Here is a 23,523-nt window from a genome sequence, read left to right as displayed (position 1 = left end):
AAGATGGCATTTTTGATCTGTCAGGTTAGAGTAAAAATAAATTGAATCTGTCCTGGAGGTCTGCTTTTATTTGTTTTGGGATGGGTTTTTTTTTGCATTACAATTTGAAAAATTGTTATACTGTTGAAGCAAGAGCTGTAAAGCCTTCATTGTAGTTTTCACCCTAGAAATAAGTCCACCTCATTTTCTGACTTGTGCAATTGAACTGATTGGAGGGAAACCACACATTAATTTAGCGTCATTCTTACTGAGATAGAAAAGTGTGTATTTTTCAGAAACCATTTTCCTTAAATTAAAATTTGATCTCTTTGGGGTTTGGTATGCCAAATTATACTTTCTGAGTATATTTAAAATATATGTATTACATAATATAATATATTTTAATATACATTTTATATACTTTCTGAGTCAGTTTTGTAGAGCTTAAAGTAGGGAAATAGAAATCTGTTTCTGGTGTAGAGAGCTTACTGACATACTTTCCTAGTAGGTGCATTCTCATCAGCAAATGAGTTCTTTTGGGGTGAGGGGAAGGCATAATTTATAGCAGTTCCTCAACAACCACAACAAAAGAATGTGGGAAAAGTGTTTCTTAATGACTTTTAATTGAAACCATACCAGCATAAAACCTGCAATTTACTGTTTTATTTAAAGGAAACATTTACCTGGGCCTTAGGGTGATGCTGATACTGGTGTTGATACTGTTTCAGTTCTGTTTTGCTTCTCTAATTTTTGGAAAGCCACTTACAAATTTTAGGAAGTATTTCATTGAGTAAAAGAAATTTCATCTGCAATGGGATGATTAATAGGATTTTCAAATGCACTCAAGCAATTCCCATTAATGTCAAGGGAGGTTAGGTACTTCCGAAGACCAGCTGACTACTTGCCCCCAAAGAACACCATAGAAAAACTGGTTTTATAACTGACGAGAATCTGGGATTAACAGAGTTTGTACTCCTTATTAGTTGAGGTTTATTTTGAGCTGAGAAGATGTATTATTATAAATTCCTTATAAAGGCGGGTTTTCTTAAGTTTGTCCAAATGGTGACAGTGGATAATATAGGTCTTTTCTGTTTAATCTCATAAATCTCACTGGAAGTAAACCAGCTCCAAAACCTGTAATAAAAAGATCCATCATTTCCCTGCAACTATAATTGTTGGAAACGCTAGCAGTGAGCTGCTGAGTGGTGCACTGAATCCTCCTGTGGGTTTGTAAATGTAATTTATTTTTTTTTCTTTCCATATTGCACCAAGGCACAATTAATGCCATTTCTGAAATAAATCTCAGACCTCTGGTTTACAGTTTCCAGAGCTCTCTCTAAGCTTTTGATGGGTGACACATACATGGAGGTTTCCAGAGGAGGCGTGGCTTTCTTAGATACATATGCTTGTACAAATAAGATCTACCAATGAGTGTGTTGAGAGGTATTTGAATCCCTTTCTTTTTAGTCAAGAGCAGACACCAGATGTTTTCCTGGTGTTTGACCATACTGGAAGATAGAGTCAAGTTAACAAAAGCACTAATATCTATGATTTGAACAATTAATGGCTGACAGTGGCCAGCTAAATCAATGCTATATTTTGACATTCATTGTGTTTGCTGAGAGGAAATGAGTATTTGGCTTTGTGTCGTTCAGCATGTGTTGTATCACTCAATCAGCTCTGTGGTTGTGCATGTATATATTTTCGGTGTGGATATCTCTACGATGGGCTGAATTTATGCTGTAAGAATTTGTGGACTGTCCACTTTTCACTGGATGGTACAATGTGATGGGATAATCTGCCTTTCCCATTCACCACAGTTTTTGTAGTTTCCCTTTTAAAAACGGGAGGTCAGGTATAAATACTGAGAAGTTAATCTGTTTGCCAAACCATTTTATAAAAATCACTACAGCTTCAGAAATACTTGTGAAAGGCCTGTTTTGTTTGGAATTTTAAAATACAAGTTATGGATTGACAGTAACTCTTGACCGAATGCAGTGAATTTTCAGGACCAGAGATCTTTATGCAGTGAGTCTGGATGGATGCCTCCTGTGGGACAGCCAGGAGTGACAGATGCTTGCTGAGCTTTCTGGTTTCCTGCATTAGCTGTGGATGGGCAACCAGTGAGTTCTCTAATGCAAGGTGGCTGTGGGAAAGGAGCTCCTGGAAGGGGAGGCAGAGGTGCAGGGTGGCCCTGGTGAGGTGACTTGCAGACATTTTCTTACCTGGTGTGTTGGCTTCTGTATCACCTCTGATGGTTAAGCTGAAGCTACCAGTGCTGCCTCTGTGGTGTGCTGTTACTGTTCACTCTGATGGGTTTCCTGCCAGACCTTTTTCTCCAGTTTGTTTGCTCCCCTGTTGGCTGAGGAAAGCTGTAGGAACCTGTGGTAGCTGTCATCACCCAGGGCACAAGGGTCTTAAGCACGAAAATTAAAGTGGTTATTGTCAGCTGGATGTGATGTTCTCCTTCTCGTTTTCCAGGCATGGACTATTTTACTGCTTTTAATCAGTTCCTATGACTAGGCCCTCATTATACAGAGTCTCATTGAGGGCTGGGGTCCAAAGCTGTGCCTGGGAAACCAGCATCTGCCCTGGTAGTCATGGTAGTGTGACTCGAGGAAATGAATCATAGAATGGTTTGGGTTGGAAGGGACCTTCAAAGCTCATTCAGTCCAACCCCCCGGCAATGAGCAGGGTCATCTTCAACTAGATCAGGTTGCTCAGAACTGCATCCTGCCTGTCCTTGAATGTCTCCAGGGATGGTGCATCCACCACCTCTCTGGGCAACCTGTGCCAGTGTTTTACTACCCTTGTTGTAAAGAATTTTTTCCTCACCTCCAGCCTGAATCTCCACTCTTTTAGTTTAAAACCATCACCCCTCATCCTATCGCAACAGGCCCTGCTAAATAGTCTCTCCCCATCTTTCTTATAGGACCCTTTTAAGTATTGGAAGGACACACTAAGGTCTCCCCAGAGTCGCCATGCCAACAGTCTAATAGCCTCTCTTAGCACAGTTTGACTTTTTCTGGATTTTTGTCACCTAAGAGGTTTGGTCTTGACCTGTTGGCTCTGGTGTATGCCCAGCGGTGGCCCTCTCACTGGTGTTTCCATTGTGGTGGGCAAGGGGCTGCCCTTGTCCTGCCTGCCTGGCTATGGGGTGTTGCAGATGGGCAGCACGTGTGTGTGTGGAGTGTAAGAGTGCTTCAGTAGAGGAAAAAGTAAAATACCTGGATCTTCCAAGATGCCTTACAAATTTGGGGAACCACATCCAGAGCAGCAGCCTTCCAGTATCTGAAGGGGGCTTATAAGTTTGCTGGAGAGGGGCTCTTCATCAGGGACTGTAATGGTAGGACAATGGAGAATGGGTTTAAACTTAAACAGGGGAGGTTTAGGTTGGATATTAGGAGAAAGTTCTTCCCTGTGAGGATGGTGAGGCGCTGGCACAGGTTGCCCAGAGAAGCTGTGGATGCCCCATCCCTGGCAGTGTTCAAGGCCGGGTTGGACAGGGCTTGGAGCAACCTGGTCTAGTGGAAGGTGTCCCTGCCCATGGCAGGGGGTTAGAACTGGATGATCTTTAAGATCCCTTCTAACCCAAACCAGTCTGGGATTCTATGCAACTGCAGAGCAACCCAGGCACAGAAAGCTTGCTTGCTTGTAGCTTTGGGAGAGTGAAGCAGCTCAAAAGATTTTGAGTAAGTTCTAATGAAGAACACGGGCACTGTGTCTGCTCCACACTTGATGCTGGAGTTTTTGTTTTTTAATCTGATAGTGTGTAAAATCTTTAGTAATATGTTAATGTTTGTATCAGCTTGATCAACTTACACTAAATGACATTCCATTTTAAGACTCATGTTAGTGTTGTGAGATGAAGATTTTAAGTCAAGATACTAAAGTTTTTGTTTAAAAATGTAGACACAATTACAGTTTGATTTTGATATAGTCCTTCTGGTATGTGGCATTAAAAACTGGTTCTAAAATAATGAACTTGGCCTGGTAGTCGTCCTCAGATCTTTCTATAAATAAGAACAATTACACATCTTTTATTTTCTTTCCATTTCTTGACCTTCTGGAGGGCATACGAATGCATTTCATGCTTTTACTTCAGCTGACAGACTTACTGACATATCTTAGCGAAAATAATTTAGTCACAGGTCTCACATCATCATCCAATTCCAGGACTTGGGACTAGCTCTAACAAAGATCACAATATAACAAAGCTGTGAGATGTGGCTACTGGGAGTACATTGCAAGGAGTTTTCACAGAAATTCTCCTGAACTTCCCATGCCAGAGGGAGCATGTGTCGAGACAGAGGTATGAATTCAAAGAAAGAAAAAGCTGAAGATGTAGAAAATATATTGCTTTTGTTGTCCAGTTTCAACAAAATTAACTTTTGTTGCCCTAGCTGAAGGAGGATGAACTAACAGCACTTAGAAACAGGCTTTTAAGAGTGGTTTTGCAGCAAATGTTTGTATTTTAATCCTAAACTAAATATACCAATCTAACTGGCTGTTTGAAAAAGTATTGGGTTTACTAATTTTGAAAATAGGTGTAGCAGGAAGAGTAAAAGATTTTGCAAGAGAAAGCTGAACTGTAAATAAATAAACCTGACTATTCATAGCAAGTATGAGTAGGAGGTTTTTAAAAGCTAATATGATACGGTTTTAATATAGAAAAGCTAGATAGATTGGGTTTTAATATAGGATAGTTACTAGATAGCATGTTGCCAAATGACTCCCAAACCAGTAGAGTAAGTGCAAAACCACACAGATTTTATGTAGTACACAGGCCTGAAGTCTGTGCTTTAAGTGAGTCTATAATGAATACTGATTTAGATGTCATAAAAATCCAAACCCACAAGTTCAGGCATAGGTACAATCCAATGGAGAAATGAAAAAGAGATGAAGAGTCAGCATATGATGTGGCACAGCCAAGGGAGGGTGTGGGCCTGTGTGTCATGGGGAATATTCGTGCATCTGGTGAGCCTGGGAAAGATTAAAATCACAGAATCATGGAACCCCTTCCAACCCAATCCGTTTGGATTGGAAGGGACCTTAAAGCTCATCCAGTTCCAACCCCCTGTTATGGGCAGGGAGACACCTTCCACTAGGCCACGTTGCTGCAAGCCCCATCCAACCTGGCCTTGGACACTGCCAGGGATGGGGCATGGCAGGTAAACTAAGTGTTAGATATCTGGGTCTAGGCTGGTCAGCATCTGCTACTTCTAGTCTGTGGCTGTGTAATTTTCTGAGGATTCCTGTTGAATCTGCTGCAAACCAGACAAAAATACAGCATTATGAGCTGCGCTGGTTTTGGCTGGGATACAGTTGATTTTAAATTATGTGGTTTTCTGCATCAACTGGTAACTTGTTCACCTGTAGCAAAGCCAACAGAACCAACTTACAGGTAGTGGGCTGTAAGCAGCAGCGTAGGGTTTGGAGTAGTGAGGAGGGTTTTTCAGCATCTGTGAATGTTTTGTCTGGCATAGGGCTGCATTTATCCAAGTGATTTATTCAGCGTAAGGAGCTGGAAATTCTTCCTGGCTTAATGTTTAAGATTTTTATTCCATCTTCACAGATGAATTGGTTTCTTGGGAATTGTTGTGTAAGAGGGGATTTGGGGTTTGCATATCTCAAAACCCAAGAGAGCAGGGAAGTGAGGGGGTTCAGCTCTCTAAACACAGGCATTCCTGAGGACCAGCTAACCCAGCCAGAGCTCTGTATTTTCAGCATTCATACTCAACCATGCAGAATTATCCTTTGCAACCTAAACTTTCTAATCCTTTCAGAAAAATGCTGTTTGTGTCTTACCTAATTTTTCTGGTGCATAGTGTGACATCCTTCTATGTTGTTCATTGTTGCTTATTTTACTTCATCTCTGCTTTTAAAGCATAAAGCCACGACAAAGTTTGCTATCCGATGAATGAGGACAGTGTACAAGTCCAAAGCCGTGTGTTCCCTAGGAGCAGTATTCCCTGGGAGCAGCTGTAAACTGTAAATGTGAGGTTTGTACCTGAGAGACTCTCTCTCTCTAAATGAGAACAACTGGTGGTAAGGGCAGTTTAGTAAAGCCAAGTAATTACCTGACAAACAAAGCCCTTATGGAAGTGTGCAATGATTATATAGTCCCTTCTGATACCTAAACCCTTACCATAAATGCATTAAATGTGGCAGATCTTTGTTGCTGTCATGATCTTATGAAGCAGTCATTGCACAACTGCCTTCCGGGTTTTCATTTGGGCCTTATATAAACTTCTGAAAAAACGCCCAAGTGCCTGGTTTTCTAAGGTGCAAGAGATCTTAGGATAGATGAGTACCCATTAGCAGCTGTCTGTACAGGAAGTTAGGCGCCAAAAATCATTTACTAACTTAAGGAAAAAGTTCATTCATTTTATACATGGCTGTTTTCTCAGGTTGTTTTCCATTTCCTGATTTTCTGTATTAATCCCAATGTATGAACATTTAAATTATTCAGGAGTAGCATTTACTGCATCTTTTCATGAGCATGCTTTTCCAAATGCAGTCATCAAGTCATCTGTAAAGTGTTTTGATCTGATCTGTAAAGTGTTTTGGTCTGGTGGCTTAAGAAGACTGAAAAAATGAAGTATTTGTGGTGATGGAGAGTGTCAGAATTAGCTGGATGCACTGTGTTTGAGCAAATGTGAAATAATATGTTGAATTTCCTGGGTATGTGCTCTGATTCAGCAGACTGGTGGAGGGCAAGGCTGAAATAATTATTTTCTCTCCTTTGTCTCCAAAAACTGTGACAAAAACTGTGGGGAAGAAAAGAAAGCTGTGCCTGCTGCAGTTGAGTCCAGTCCTCTCGTGATGTAGTGAAACAGAAAATCTTGTATTACTGTTTGCCATACTGTAGCTGTGGATGAAAAGAAAACTTGAGCCTTTACGACTGGCAATAACACCACTTTTATTAAGTTTTTATTGAAGGACTATTTTGAGTAAGATAAATTGATGGGCTGAGCACAATAACGTTCAGTATCTCACTTTCAAATACGTAGTGTGCAAAAGCTACTGAATAAGAGAAAAAATTGAGCTAAGAAGTAGGAAAAAGGTTACTTGGCAACATCATAGTGTTTGTAAAGAGGAGAAAAAAGGGTCAGGAACTTAATGAATTTTGATTATAGAATTTTCTGTAAGACAGTCATTGGATGAATAGAAAACTCCTAAACCAGATCTTGGTGTTACAGTGTAGTAGGGATTGCCTAAAGCAAAACAGGGTTTGTCTGGAAACAAACTGCAGAGAATAGCAAAAGCATAGCTGCTGCGTACAAACAAAATTGGGCTCCCCAGAGGCAAGCAGTGCTGCTCCCAGCTGAGGCAGAGACGAGCTGAACAAGGCATGTGATGAGAGTTGGTGCTCATTTTTTGTATTATCTGGAGTAAATGTACTTGAAAGTGTGGAAATGATTGGGAGAGACCCCCATGTTTACTCTGTTTCAGCTTACCGGCAGTATCTGGGAGGAAGACACCAAATAGAAAAGCACTGTGGCCTATAATTACAGTTCTGCTCAGCTTGCCAGCATGATTTCAATGGGGGAATGAATTTTCCTCTGTAATAATAACTTACTAATTTCTGACCCTTGCAGAAAAGAATCCATTGATTGTCAGAGTTGTAGTGGCAACCAGTTGTATGGCTCAACTAATTGTACCTGGTGCTTTGGGTGGAATAGGAGGTACAATGCCAAAACAAGTTACCTACCAAACTCCCCCTTCCCATCCAGTCCAGCCTGCAGTAAAATGATCTTGTAGAGCCTTAATTTTGTAAATTAATTCATTGAATCATGGCAACCAAATGTGGTACATTTATGGTAAATACACTTTCATTGGAAATACTAATTATGGTACCTAGAAGAATGCAGTCTGGCAAATAACATCTTTTCCCCCCTGCCCCCATGCTAAAATTTTAGCTCTTAGTAATCATTCTACCAAATATAAAAGGCTCAGTAAAATCTTATTCAGTGCATTCATATGGGTGGTTTTTTTCCACTGAAGACCAGTACATATCCATATGGAGTTTGAATTTTTGAACCACTAAAAAACTGCTGAGTGTATAAGCTGAATTGCTCCCTGGAGGATGTTTTGGTTTTTCTCACCTAAGGGAGGGGGCTTAAGTTAAAGATGCTGTTGGAAGTTTTCACACAGTTCAGTGTGTAGTAAACACTAAATACTAATTTAGTTTACTAAAAATAGTAAATACTGTTCAAGTAAATAACAGAATACTTCAACATCTCATTACAAATACGGGGATTTAAGAAAAACATTTGCGTTGATGTGTGCTAGTTACTTGGTTTCTCTTTTCAGTGTGGAGAGTAAAACTAATAAAACGTGTTTCATATTTTCACTTTCAAGCACCAATTTTTTAATATCTGTTATGCCAGTTTGTCCCAGTAACTCTTAGAAGAACATTATTTTAGGTGTTTTAAAGCACTTAGAGCTTGGTTCCACTGCTGTCCTGATTTGAGATGTAGGTGGACTATTATTCTGACCCTAAATACCTCAAAATTTCTAGCTGAAGCTAAGCTCTAACCATGATCAAAGTGTCACATCAACGGAATGGATTGAAGTTTTGTGGAGCTGGGATGAGGTTTTCTGTGGTGTTAATCCAGATGCTGTGCTATTCAGGTGACGGTAACTCTGCAGAGAAATAATTGCTATTCCAAAGTAGGCAGTGGGTTGGCTTTTGTATTTTAAGTTATTCTGTTAAAAATTACAATGTCTAACCACTAAGTATGCATAAAGCTCTTCTCTTTTATTGTTCTCTATACTCCTTATATTTAAAAAAAACCCAGAACCAGAATACCTCAAAAGAAAACTTCTGTGATGGGTCATGTATAGTTGATAAAATCAAATTAACTACTGTAGCTTGGAAATTACCAGTGGAAATAAATTTTTAACATCATTTGGTTTAGGGGAAAAAAAAAGTTTAATCTGTGACTGCTTAGTCTCTACCACATCAGTTCCTGACTTTATAGATTTTGGAAATACGAACTCGGAATTTTGTATGAGAGTAAGAAGTTGTCGTTAGACTCAGTTCCACAATTTCTGGTCTTCATCAAATCACTCCTGAATATACCTGATTTTGTGTAAATCAGTATTCCTGCTGGAATCTGTAGGAGTGCCTGTACTGTTGAACAAAATCAGGTGATAAAGCTGATCACCTCAAGTGACAGCCTGTTGCTGGCTCACCTGTGAGACCTGTTATTTCATGGCCCATGCTTGTTCATAAGGCAAGTGATGGAAAAATATAGCTGAATTAGAAGTCTCTTGAATCCACTTTTATTCCAGTGCTTAAGTTAACTTTAGTATCAGAAACTGGCCATATCTTGTGGGTTTTTTTAATCTTCCTGTTTTACCAGGTGAGTATTTAAGGAGCACTGTGGTCCTTCTGGATTTTTGGCAGTGTTGCATTACAGTCATTTCCTTCAGCATGGTGTGTGTAAATGGATGTGTGTCTATGTGCGTGCACGCTTATGTAGAGATGAAATAATAGATGCTAGGGTTTTAACCTTGTAACCGTTATGAGATCTTTATGTGTCTGCTTTAGGGTCGACCCTATTCCATATGACACTCCAAAACCAGCGGGCCACACGCGATTTGTCTGCGTCTCAGACACACACTCCAGAACAGATGGCATCCAGATGCCTTATGGGGACATCCTTCTCCACACGGGCGATTTCACCGAGCTGGGACTACCCTCAGAGGTTAAGAAGTTTAATGACTGGTTAGGTAAGGAATTACTGTCTTTTGGTGACCCCAATTAACCTCTCCTGTCCAAGTGTCAGTCACTGCCTCCTAATTGAATTAGAGCACTTGAAAATCCACCCACCCACCCTTGCTCCACTTGTCCTCCTGTGATGTGCTGTTTCTAGGCTCAGTATGATTCTGTTAATTAAGACAAATTTAGAGACTTTGCTGTATTTCTGCATTATCTTGAGAGAAAAGATTCTGTCATTCAACAGCAAGGACTGTGTAGCCTTATGTTGCTGAGGGGGTGGTGGCATTGTAGATGAATGCATACAGTGTCCCATGAGTTGATGCTGTGGGGTTTTATAGCCACAGCTGAAACTATTGCTCACTGTGTTTTGGGTTTACTGTAATTTAAAGCAGTGCTGATTTATTTGGAAAGGATGAAAATCCTTCTTCCCACAATATAAGATGGCAAAATCAGTAATACTGTTTGGAAGAAGAGATAAGTTTTTGGGGGTGGTATACACATGGTTGCCCCTTGAGTTAGAATACTGACATGTGATCTTTGAATGCAGGCGCCCAATGCCTCTTTGGTAGAATGCCTTTCATATTCTGCTGTATTTGATAGCAGTGCCTTGATACTATATTACTACAATTGAGGCCGATTAAGTTGCAACAGCAGAAGACCAAGATGAAGGAGGGGAACTTGTGCAAGGATGCTCCTGTTACAAATGCTGCTGCTGGGCTGGCTGTGTACTGCCATGTCACCACTTGCACTAGAAATACCCAGAGGTGAAGGTGACTTGATCAGCTGATCTTCAAGAAATTTTAGAATGAATTTACGGCATTATAGAAAAACTTCTGAAAGCATAGCTTTGTCATCAGACTTTACCTCCATCAGCACAGTCTGTCTTGCCTACTCTGTGATGGCCGCATCTCTGCATGCCTTTAATAGCATCATTATATTTCACTGGAGTTCGTTGGCTGACCCTTCAACAAATAAGTAAAGAGCATTTGGATTTACAAAAGGAATTTTTAAATAGAAGAGCTTCCATATTCTCTGTCTTTTCACCCTTCTTTGCATTTTCTCCGTACTATTCTTTTTATTATCCTGACCTCCTCATATTTCCACAGCCCAATTGGTTTTCCTTCTTTTTATTGCTATTGGGATTGGGGCTTCCAGATACTGCCATCTTAGTGTAATTTAGTTGTATCATTCTTATTTTTGGAAGGCAGAACTAGATGTTACGAGCCCAAAACTATGCTTTTTCTAGGAATCTAATAGCAGGACTGCGAAGTAAGAAGTGGTAGGAGAAGCAGGTGAGTATGTACATGAGCTGAGGGAAGAGTAGGAATCATCTTCCTCAACTTTTGTCTTTTTACATGCACAGTGTCCACTTGCATTTTTGTATGTGTGACAATAGCAGTTATTAGGTTTCTGGCATAAGGTGAGGCAGCAAATTGATTCTCCTGTGAAATTGTGTTATGTTGGTCAATACTTGCTCCAGTGCTGTCCTCTGCTTATCTGGAATCAAACCGCTATGAAGGCAGGCATGTACATTTGCCTTTCAGGAGTTTATTTCAGGCTCCTATCTGCAAAATGGGAGTAATCGTGTTTTCCTTTTTACTGCGTACATTGTGAAGATTGATACCTTCAAGGTTGTGAGGTCATGACATGTAATAGTCAAAAAAATACTTACCAGTGGCAGGCAGAAACAGGCAGGATTCATTTTTCTTCTGCTCTGTAGTGGGAAGTGTGATTTTTCATCATATTTGGTAGGAACCTTATTCCAAAGCAGTGCACTGAGAACTCCCATAAAATGTAACATTGTCATTATAGAAAGAGGTTTTCATATCTTCTCTGTGCATGATTTTCTCCACTGGCAGTCTTGTTATAAAGCACTAATGAAGAAAAGGCATCTGTATAATTTATACCATGAGGAAAAGAAGTCAGATCAAAGTTAGGCTTCATTCTACAGCTTATTTTACCTACTCCGTGGCAAAAAAACAGGGCCTCATGTCCACTAGGATTATATAAAAGGATAACTAAGACACAAAACCTGCCCATTATTTTCTTGGCAGTAAAGTCAAAGGAAAAGTTAAAAGATTATTCTGCACCCTTGCCTCTCTTGTACTTCAGTGGATGTTACAAGTTTACACAGGACTGAGAGCACTTGTCAACCCTGAAACAATACATCGTGGGTCTTCTATCCCTTTGCAACTCTGGGTATCTCACCTGAGCAAGATGTTGAGCATCTTGTCCACCCATTTCATTAACATTCATCCTTCTTCCTTGTCTCCACCACTGAATCACGGAACATGCTTTCCATGCCCTCTTTCACACTCCTAGCTCTCAGCCCTTCCTGCCGCTTCTACTGGTTCTTTTGCCTTTTCTCTTTGGCTGATAAATTTTCATTATTGGTTTTGCATGAAAGTCATCTGGGCTTCTACACTGAATAACCTCTGTGGTCACTTAGTGATTAAACACACTAGCTGAGGTAATTTATTCACTTTGTTTTGGTGGGAACGTGTCCCTTGGGTCTTGTAACTGCTGTGATCACTTGACCTTAGTGACTGTTAAATGCTTTAAACACAGTTATTCTAAATTTATAATTGTTTTCATTAAAAATCTCTTATAGTAACTTAACTGACCTTGCAGTAAACACAGCTTTACAGGCTGAGGAAGAATTAAATGTTATTCTATGCCCAATATATTTCTTACTGAATGTTTCAAAATACTATTATTATCACTGTTCATATTTTCCCCATCCATTTTCATTCAGTCATATACGTGAAATGAAATACAGGAATATCTAATTATAGCTCTGTCTTCATAGTGCAATATTTCCTTTCCCTGTGATGGGAAGTGATTGAATAACTCATAAGAACTGAAGATAAAGCAAAGATAAATTCAGGCAGATAGACCTTTAATGAGTGACAATATGTTTATTGTGCTCAATTAGCATGGGCCTGATTGTGCATATCCTTACTTGTGTGAATAATTTGCATCTGGTTTAGTCATTTTCTCAAATAGCCAGTTTTGTTCTTTTTTCATCCAGTGGTTATCTCTCACTGTGTTCATTTTTTTCCCCCTTCTCATGCAAAATTTCTAATATTGCTGCATGAGAAAGAATTCTGCAGTGGAAGATGCAAATAAATCCAGTAAGTGAAATTGCTGCTGGTTTATGTCTGGAACTGAGAGTAGAATTTGGCTTTTTTTTTTTTTTTCCCCCTCAGTTTAGCTGGTGTGGGATTTAGCACTTTGTCTGTTTCATGTTTTCCCTTTCATGTCTTGCTTTTGTTTGGAATGAATGTTTCTTTTCATTTCTATGGGATAGTGACTTGAGGAACTTTGTGAAAGGTTTAGTGAGTTTGTACTGGAACAAAGACTTCTTTACCTGTAATATGTGTTTGCCTTTAGTATCAGCATTGTTGATAGAGCTAAAGTAAAAATTTGATCACTTTTCCTTTTTTTTCCCCTTTTTCTTTTTTCCTTTGGTGTAGTTCCTCCATCCTGTTAAAGTGAGAAGAATGGTTATACTGTTTTAATGTGGGGGCTTTCTTGTTACACTCTGCAGATATGGATGTGGTCCTTAGCAACATCTTGTCAGTTGTTTTAAAGTTCATTTTTATGTGAATGTTTAGTTACTGAAAATAGCGGCTCCAGCTTGGAATTTCTGGCTGTTACATGGAACAGATTGACAAAATGGGAAGAGCACTGGAAATGTGGTGGTGCTTTCGGAAGCGTGGACAGACACTTGGTTCCAGTCTATGCTTAGATTTTTTCATTAGTGCTGTAGAAACTTGAAATGCTATTCAAAACTGTAAGCCAGACACCTGCCAAAATAGTGTTTGATCTTAAAGTTAGTATAATTTAATCTGAAAAAAAATGAGCTGTAACAAAAAAGTGTAATGTTAAGATCAAGCTCTTGTCTTATCACTGTTTAAAAATTCAGGGTCACATTCCTTTTGTATCCTTTCTCAGTCTCTCTGGTCTGGCTCAGTTATTCCCTCATTTTATCTATGCTTATCGCCCCTCCATACATATTTCATTTAGGGTTTTGTGTGAGTGTATTCCTCTTGCTAATATACACTGAAAAATGTTTCATTGTGACGAAATATTTACTCTGGGGGACTTTCCCTCTGTAAAAGTGTATTTCTGATGTGAATTATTTTAGCATCTGACATGACAATTTCTTATGAAACAAACCAGTAAGCTCTAAATTTCTCCATATTCAGAGGGATATTAGCTCAAAGTATTCTGAACTAATTTAGAACCAGAAGAAAGCTGATGAATAATTTAAAGTAAAATCATGGCTTTTATGATTTTTTTTTTAAGAAAAAAAATAATCTTCCTATTTTTATAAATGGATTTATTTCTGATTTGTGTTTTTACCATCTGGAGCGTATTTTGAACCCTGTATTGCTCTGCTTGTTATAGCCAGAATGAATAATTGACTAAACATAAAATACCATTTGATGAACAAAGAACCTCTTAGCACTTGCAAAAAAAAATTGCATTCATTGCAAGTGAAAGAAAATGCTGAGGTAGCTTTAATCCTTTAAGTATGTATGAGTTTTGCACAGCTGTTCTGGGAGAGAGGGAAGCAACTCCCTGGAAAATCTATTAGTCTAATTTTGAAACCAGCTACGTCTTCTGTGAGTGGCTCTGGCAGGGAGCTTCTTTAGGCTTCAGACACTGGAATAGGATATGCGTATTTTAATAAGAAGTTTGCTGGCTGCTGAAGACAGTTGACCCTTCTGGTGGTGTTTGGCATTCTGCTGTCCCTCTGATCCCATTGGGAGTTTCGTGTGATTTGCAGCATCCAGACCACGCTGACTGCCTATCTCAGAGATGCTCTCAACTGGAGAATTATGGAGACCTGGAGGTGTCCTTGCAAGCCTGTACAGACAGTTTTATTGTATCTACCTACTTATTAATTCTAGATGCTGAATATTACAAGTTTGGAATGCAGGTTCGTTTAAAAAGCCCAAACAGATTTATAAGGTGAAATCTAGAACCTTCAAGTTTTTGTCATGTGGTGGGTGTTTTTTACTTACTTAGTTCTCTGGCTTCTGTATCTCACTCTGTCTTTATGGTAAAGTTTTTAAAAGTTTTTCCAGGTTTACTTAGGTTTTATTGCAGTATCATGGCTTTGGTTTTGTTCTAACTTGAACTGTGTTTAACATCGTATTTAATGGTTTAATTCGCGTTTGTACTTAGTTTTACATTCCCATGTGGCTCAACTAAATTATCATGAGTGCTTGGCTTTTATTTGCATAAAATGGTTTTAGATATATATTAATCATTTTGGTTTTTTCTTCTCAGAGGAATACAAAAAAAATTTGAATGATACTTTTTATTGTATTTTATGAAATAGTGGGGAAATACAGCCATGTGGATTTTTGGTCATCAGCTGATTAATGTTTTGCTGATGTAGCAATCTAAAGTGAAATGTGAAAGCAAAAGTGGTAAAATGTGCAAAATTACACTTTTGTGCTCTGGTGATAGTGGCTGCTGTTTCATATTTATCCTCTGCTCTGAGCCAGATACTAGATGCTTTGTGGAAAACAGAACCCTAGAAGTATAACTTACAAGGTATAATAGAAGAAGTTGTATAGAAGTGAAACAAGATAGTAAATTTCCCACTGACTAAAGTGGAATTTGTGCATGAGGAATATCGTAAGTTTATTCACATCTGACCGGTTGTTTTGTTTTGCTTGTGTTATTCCTGGCAACTTTCTTTCTATAAAGGCATTTCACTAGAAACTGTTTTATTGTTAGTGGCATACAAAGTTTGATTCTTTTTAAACTGCAATCACTAACTTACTAGATACAGTGTAAAAACCCCTATAATAAAGTTGTGTACTACCTGCCATGGTGGGTCAGTCAGACCAAATATTAAGGTGTTACTTGACAGCTATTAGAAAACTTGGCTAGGGTGAAATGTACTTTCAAAGAGAATAATGTTTTCATTGAGTGGCTCTGTGTATGTTTGAACTTAGCATATTCATTTGGTAATTTCAATGAAAGAAGCCAGTGAGCAGTGGAAAGTATTGCAAAATTTTTGGATGAACTTTCAATCACAATAATTGCTCAGTCATTTCTTGGATCTGTGTCCCTGGACTGCTGTTGTCTTAATAGGGGTGGAGGGAAGGGTTCAGATTTCAAATAAGAAACCATAACCAAAACAGATTTATAAAATAACCAAAATAATTCTTCCTTTCAATTCTCCTTTTCCCACAAATCCACTTTAAAACAGGACAGAGATCTATGGTTGTTGTATTGACCGGGCATGAACCAAGCAGTTCCACCCAAATAGGAAGTTTTATAGGCACTGTCATCAGATTCTTCCTCCAGCGTTGCTACTGCAGCCACATATCATAATATGCGAATGATTTCAAAGGAAAGCAGACAAAGTATGTATTCTTTGTGCACCATCAATTTATTCTGTCACTTACAAATTTAATGTTGCATGAAAAATACAAAGTGCAGAAATACCTCTGTCCTAAATGTTCCCATCATGCACACCATATTAACAATATCTAATTAAAATAAGAAGTCTTTCTGTTAGTAGAGCATCACATTCCTGCTTAGAAAGAACAATGGGGTCAGGGTGGAGGAGTTGCTTTGAGCAGAGAGAGGTTGGGGCTGGGGGAAGAAAGCACTGCAGATTTTAGTGTAATCTGTAGTGTTCAAAGAAATTTTATTCCATCGTAAAGATTAGCAGGCTGTGTAATTTAATTTAAAGCTGGTTGGCAGTGTCCTGTCTGTTATAAAGTCTTTTTTTGTTTGTTTTAATAGCTACTGTTTTTTTATGTTGTATGTGGCTACAGAACCTAACAGACAGCAGGAATGATCTTTGGGTTTTGTGCTTCCCACCCTCCTTCCTCTTTTCAGTCCTGCATGTTAGGAAACGTGTGAGATTACCTTAAACAGAGCTACAAAACAGTGTGTCAGTGAAATGCCAACCTGCATTTTTTTGGCTTATATAAAATGATTTTTTTGTGGCCAAACAGCCACCAAGAGTGGAATCTGCTAAAAACGTTAGATTGGGGAGACTTGAATCAAGCTTAAAACTCAAATGTTAGCATTTATTCACACTGTTGTGGACATTACTGTGCTGTAGAAAAGCAATATGCAGCAATTTATATTAATGCAAGACTGACAGACCTTTATCTTACAGTAATTGCGTAATACTAGGGGGTTAATAAATGTTCCAAGAATTACTGACTTCTTTTTTTTTTTTTTTTCTTTTTTGTTACAGAAAAATAGATTGCTGCTTCTTGCTGGCTGTAACCAGCCTGAGTGGCTTGTTAATTAACCCTCTTGTTGCAGTGAGCCGAAGCTGAGTGTTTCAGTTTGGACAAATTCTGCATGCATTTTCTGTATTGGGAACGATGTGTCTTGGCACCAAAGGGCTGCAAAAGAAAGACCTGTGCAGCTCCACCTCTCCATCCACCCCATTGTGCCTATTATAAGAGCTTGAAATCTTTATTGACTGTATTTAGGGGCATATATTGATTTCAGAGGCTGGGTGTTATATTCATGGGCATACTGGTACCACTGGTTGGGGAAGAAAAGGAGAAGGCAATCCCTTCTTCCAGAGCTACAGGAATTTGTGTTTTCTTTGTCCTGCTTTGTGTCCTGCATGACGGTGTGAATAATGGTGCTTGCTCCATGCAATGGTTACAAGACCCACAGGCAGCATCTTCTCATGGCCAGCCCCAGTGCAGGGCTGGGAGGACCTGCTCCATGTCCTGTGGTGCCGTACAGGTCTTAGCATGTGGTTCATGTGTGGGCTGGTTCATGATGGCCCTTCCACAGCATTGGAGACTGAGTTTCTCAGGACTTGAGAGTGCCTTGAGGCTCAGGTCCCTTCAGCACCTCACTTCACTGAGCTCTTCTGGTCTCTTTTCTCATCCTGCACTTTGGCTATGAGGTGAGGGTTACCAAACCTTCACTTGTTATTGATGGTACATTTAGTAGAGGAGGAGCATAGCAGTACAAATAGCATCAATCTAGAGGAGAGATGGAGGCTCTCACAAGGGAGAGCACAAAGATGAAAAGTGGCGGAGATTCACCTGGTTTTCCCAGAGCTTTATCTCTTTCCAAGTTAATAAAATTAAGAAATGAAAGCTCAGGCACAATCTGTGCTTTGAATTTCCTGGAACTGTTGGTAAGTGAACCTTAAAGACCTCAGAATTGTGTGCATCTTTTCGAATGAATCAGAAGCTTCAATATTACAGGCCGGGCTGGGTATCAGAGTGCAATAACTCCTTTTCTCCTGAATGTTGCCATTGATTGATTGGTTTGGGTTTTTTTTGTGTGTGTAACCAGCAAATGCAGAGAGTTTTAGTTTAAAACAGAGCTGCAGATGATAAAATTATCTATACTTCTTGAATTTTACCTGAGCTGCTCTCCCTCAGATGTTACTCTTAAAGCTTCCCACTCCCTCCCTAAGCAGCATTTGCCATTTGCCTTCACTACTGAGAAATGAGCAGAAAGCTGCAAAGCAGCGAAGTTTCCTGTGTTTTTGTGCAGGAGATGTCTTCTAAGCATTGTGGGGAAGGAGTTTGTTCCTTTTGCTCTCCTCTGTCCCTGCTGCGAGACCTGGTGGTTGCTGGAAATGGAATGTTGTAGCCATACTTGTGGTCCTGTGAGTAAAGGTCCCAGACTAATGTCCTCTCATAAAGCCCCATGTAGAGTAATTCTCAGACTAGCACTGTAGGGAAAGCCATGCACCATTTGCAGTCTCCTGGCTATAAATTATAATACCGAGCCATTAGCTGGAGCATGAAAGGTGGGGAGGGATTGCCTAAACAAGGATGGCCAAGGAGATGTCCTGCTGCGGCAGTTACCCTGGGGCTGGAAGGAGGGGAGAGACGGATCTGGTCATGGATCTTGTGCTGGGCAGCTCTGGGTACCCGTGTTAAAATGGGTCTTGGCATCTGAGTGAGTTACTAGGGAGTGTGTACAGTTCTAGTGGAAGCAATATAGCCATTCCTAAACAAATGCTTCCAGGAAGCCAGCTGGAAAAACACTGATGCTTGCCTTTGAGGTTAAAGGGCGAAAGCTTAGCTGAAAGGAGCAGGAATAAGAAATAAATTGTTACCTTTGTGTAAGTGACTGAAATAGCTGTTCTTTTAGTGCTTTATCTTAATGGCCAGCTCTGATTAACTACAGTTGTCGCTTTATTCAGCAAAACGTAAGGTCTGCAGAGCATGCCTTTTTGCAGCAGGCTTTTAATTCCATTTTTTTTTTAAAGTCTAGAAATGATGGCTAAAGTGGGCAAGTCAAGAGAGACCCCATTCTGCAGAAAGCACACTAAATGAAATACTGCAAATGCTGCATGCCCCAACAGCTAATGATAGTTTTTAATTACAGAAGAATTGAGAGAATATTATTTTAGAAAAGAATTCAATAGAGAAGTATTTATTCGTGTACCGCAATCCTTGGTGTGCTTCTGAACACAAAAAGAAAGTACAGATGCTGTGTCATGCAGATTTTGCAGCACCTTGTAAAAATATTACCGTAAATTCAAATGCGCAGGTAGATGTACTGTAAGTCTCACATATCCATTTAACTTGATTTAAAAACATTTTACTACCTTAGTAGGTTAGGTGCTTACTCTTAAGGAGATATGCCTTATTAAGGTGCCTTATTAAGGAAACGAGACAGCTGCGCAAACAGCCTATGTACTTGTACAGGGATAGAAAAGATGGGAGTTTCACCTGAATACTGTCACAAATAAATCACACACATTCTATTTTGAAGAATGGAATTTACGTTACATATACTATTTTTCATTCATCTATTTTGTCCTTTCTTCTTTGGAAGGACAATTAGGAGGTATTTCATATTGAAAGCTGAAGCAGGTGCGGTTCCTTGGATGTTTAGGAAACTTCAGTCTGAACTGTCTATCTTGAGGTCTTGGGATGCTGTAACATAAATAATATAGTAATTGAAATTCTGCAAAGCCAGGAGGAGAGAAGAGGTGTCAAGAAATAGTAGCAGGGGTGAGATTTGGAACTCCATAGTTATCGCTCTAGACTTTATCAGGCTTAAGGTTTCCTTCTCTCGCTCTTTTCTTTTAGTGTTTGGGGTTACTATATATGCTTAAACTGACAATGAAGGTATTTGAGGCTATGTGCCATTCTGCTCAAGCAATTCTAGATGGCTAGGGAGAAAAAAAACCAAAACAAACAACCCTTCATAAGAGGAATTCAGTTCCTTGTAATAACATGATGATAACAGCTGGGGTGATTTGGTTGTCTCTTAGTAGCTAAGAAACGTCTCTGTGGACTGGGTTATTAAAAGGAATTTCCTTACAAGGCTCAGGAGATTCCTGGTATCCAAGTTCATCTTGAAAGACCATAATGGAATGTTTAGGTTTATTTAGAATAATAAATTAAAATGTGAGATTCAGAAAACAATGCTGGAGGTTCATAAAGACCTGCCTGAGTATTTTTAATTGACTGTAATTTCTGTTTGCATTTGCTGTTTTTCTCTTTGGTCTTTATTCTCTGTAAAACTTTCAGGAAAGGACCGTGGGCTGAAATACAGCACATAGTGCTGTCAAATGGACATTGAGCTGATTTTAGTTGAGGTTTGAGATTTCTCCTCTTCTGTCTAGGAAAAGGAAGAAATGATTCCCAACAAACATCAGCACCGTCATCCAAAATTACGTTTAAAAATGCCTTTGAAAATCAAACTTGCTTCATATATTCTTATAGGTACAAAACATGATTGCAAAGAAAAATTTCCAAAGCAGCTAATTGCTTTAGCACACTGGAGAATGTTACATTCTCAGTTATTAAAAAGCTGTTGTCCTGCTTTAGACAGCAGTCCATGCTTTCAAAACCTGTGGGAATATTTAAAAAATATATTGTCTCATTTCTTCTTTTTCCTTTCAGTTTATTTTTCTTGTGATTATTCTTGCTGTCCCTGCTTATTGTTTTTACTCTTACAATTACGTGAATTAGTTTACCAACAGTGTACTCTAAAATAATGGTTTTGAAAGGAAGGATTTCAGTTCCATGTATAAAAATGGAGAAGTTGCATAAAATATACAGTATGATAGAAATAAATTATGTATTTGAGATTTTTCTTCTCATAAGAAATGCTCTGACCACCTTACTGGGAGGTATTTGGAGGGATTTTTTTGAAGTACTGACGAGTCTTTACCAGGCTGCAAGGTGGAGGGAGGTGTGTGCCTACTGGTTTGTGCATTTGTAAGCCTCAAACGCTTTCATGTAAAAATGAGGAAACAAATAATTGGAACAGGTTCAGAGTGGAAAAAAACAGGAGAATGTTTTTGGTGACTATATGTACTTCCTGATTGTTTTAAATATTTGTTTTGAATTAAGATAGGTCCTTAGCATTCACTGGCCTTTTGCAGTGTGAAAATATATGTACATGAAAATACCAAGACATTGTCTGTGATAATTATGATCGGCTTAATTACTTTCTGTATAATTGTTTCTCAAGATGACCTCCTTTTTGATGGCTTTTATTCATTTGTTTTAGGAAAAAAAAAAAAAGACTTAATTGGAATTGTAAGTTGCAGAGACAAAGGGTAAATTATGGGAAATAGGTCCAGATCTGTTTGTGTCAGACAGAGACTGTTGGGTTTTGTGTTCTTAAGATTCATGGAGAAAAATCATTTAAATTGATGCAATAAGTGCGTGCACAAGGCAATATCAACAGCCTATATATTATTTCAAAATCTGGTGAGTTTCTTTATAGAGGATTAGGTTATATAGTGTGGGGGGACTCCAAAAAGAAAATAGAATTGTGTATTGATGCCTTTAGAAATACTATTTGAGAGCAATAAAATGTTCCCTGAAATTCCCTCCTGAGTGGAGAAAATGGAGTTTGTTTGCAGTAATTGCATTTTCTAGTATTTGCTTTCGCACTTTCCAATATGAGTTAAGCCAATTGGAACCTGTGATTTCGTTTTGCTTATTGTCAAAAGTACCATGTAAATTGATCTGTGATGCATTTATAGAGAATGCTTTGAAAATTTTGAAATAGAGATGGCTTTTCTTATTAGATTTAGATAGTATTACGGTTCATTTTTATATTTTAGCTTAATGTAATAGTAACCAAAAATGTTCCTTTTCAATTTAGTCTTAATCAGGTTCAAGGAGAACATTTCTACTTAGCCCCACTAGCAGAGTTTATGTTCCCTATCCAAGCCAGTTGAAACGACACCAAACTGAAATTGGTGTAAAACTTGTCAGCCCGGGTACATTAAGATCTTGATCGCAAGAGAAAATGTAAAGTTATGTTGGACAAAATATATTTCTATGTATATGGCAGTACACAAGCCTTATAGACCTTAAACTGTAGGGGGTTAGATGCAAATCTCATTATTAAGTGTAAATATGGGTAATTCTGTTTAGAGGAACACCCTTCAGCTCTGCCAGATAAAAGATGTTTCTGCCTGAAAACCTTATCTGTTTTCCTAAGTGGACACTGTTTCACTTAAAGGATCTCTTTGGAAGTGTGCACTTGGCACCAGTGCAGTTGTGGTGGTCCTTCAGATACTGCTTTGGCTATGGGAAAGGGAAGAGTAGCAGGAACTATTATTTCTGCAAGAAGCATTTTTAAGAATGAAGGGGAAAAGTCAGTCTATTGCAGTGTTCAGAGAGGGTGGTGTGTTCAGAATGTGCTAAATTTAAAGGGAAACTTCATAGCTGTCAGCTTTTTTGACGATTTTTTTTTTTTTAGGTGATTTGTTTTTTCTTTTAGGTGTTCAGGTGTTTGTTTTTTCTCTTAAAAGCCTAATTTCTTAGGTTACAGAATTACAAGCCTGAAAAGAAAAGCCTTTCCAGGGACTAGCAAGCAATCTGTGCTGCTTCTGTTTCAGATTTCATCATTTTAAAGTCAGTTTGGGGGACTTTTTACACCTAAAGTTGGCAGTGTTGTGAGCTGCAAAATCTGTAGGCTTTTTTTGGTTTTGAGGTTAGACTAAACAAAAAACTTTGGATTCGGTTTGTTTCAAAACATGTAACTATACTGTATTAAGTGATAAAACTTCGGTGAAGCTTTCCCTTTTTCAAGAAAAAACATTTCAATAATAGTAGCCCTATGAAATTCAAAACAAATTTGAGATCAAAATCCAGCTCATGACAGAATAATGCTAAGGAAGCTGTGGAACACTTGAGGTGAAGCAAAAGATTGTTACTTACCTTTTTTCTGCATTTTTTCTTTTAACAGAGAGGAGAAGGGTATTAATCACAAACAGTTACATTAGAATAATGTTGTGGTTGAGACATAAATACGTAAAAGCAAGGAATTGTTACCAGTGTCAGAGCATCGTTCAATCAGACCTACAGATCATTAGGTTGTGCAGTGTGTACAGCCCTGCGTCAAGGTTCATGCTGCATTTGGCTATGCTACAGCCCAGTGTTGTGCAAAATTACCTATGGGAGTGAGAATGAGTGGAATCACTTGGTTTTAAGTATGCAGGCTCTGCGGTGGCTTAGAGAGGACCATATTTGCTGCAGGAGGTTGGCACTGCGTAGCCAAGGTAGAGGCACTGACGCAAGATTCACTCAGTACTTCCTTGCTTTCATGGGTTTATGACTCAACCGTGGCATTATTGTAACGTAGTTTTTTGTGTTTAATGTTTCTTAGACTTGGTTTTCCATTGCCAGCATGGAAGAAATCCTAATGCATGAGTTTCAGAGGAGAAGGTAGCAGTCTGAACCTGCTGTGTGGCTCGATCCGCAAGTGTGAGTATTAACGCTAGAGCTGTCAGGCCTTGTGGAAATTAATGAAGCCTGACGGTTACAGAGTGAAAGGTCAGAGGCAGAGCTTGCACTTACCTAACA

General features: G+C 38.9%; 1 protein-coding gene across 1 annotated transcript in view; it reads left to right on the top strand.

The window, feature by feature from the left end:
* Nucleotides 1–23,523, top strand: part of MPPED2 (metallophosphoesterase domain containing 2) — a gene marked incomplete at its 5' end in the record, with an annotated part of 102,622 nt that overhangs the window by 22,416 nt on the left and 56,683 nt on the right. The window contains one exon of the mRNA XM_080619304.1: nucleotides 9,539–9,720. Within this exon, the coding sequence (XP_080475430.1) occupies nucleotides 9,539–9,720 (182 nt within the window). The remainder of the gene's footprint in view (nucleotides 1–9,538; nucleotides 9,721–23,523) is intronic.

This window comes from Psittacula echo, assembly GCF_963264785.1.
Source record: "Psittacula echo genome assembly, chromosome: 5".
NCBI classification, from domain to species: Eukaryota; Metazoa; Chordata; class Aves; order Psittaciformes; family Psittacidae; genus Psittacula; species Psittacula echo.
Note: the sequence above shows the minus strand (reverse complement) of the source record. Positions and strands in the feature narration are given on the sequence as shown.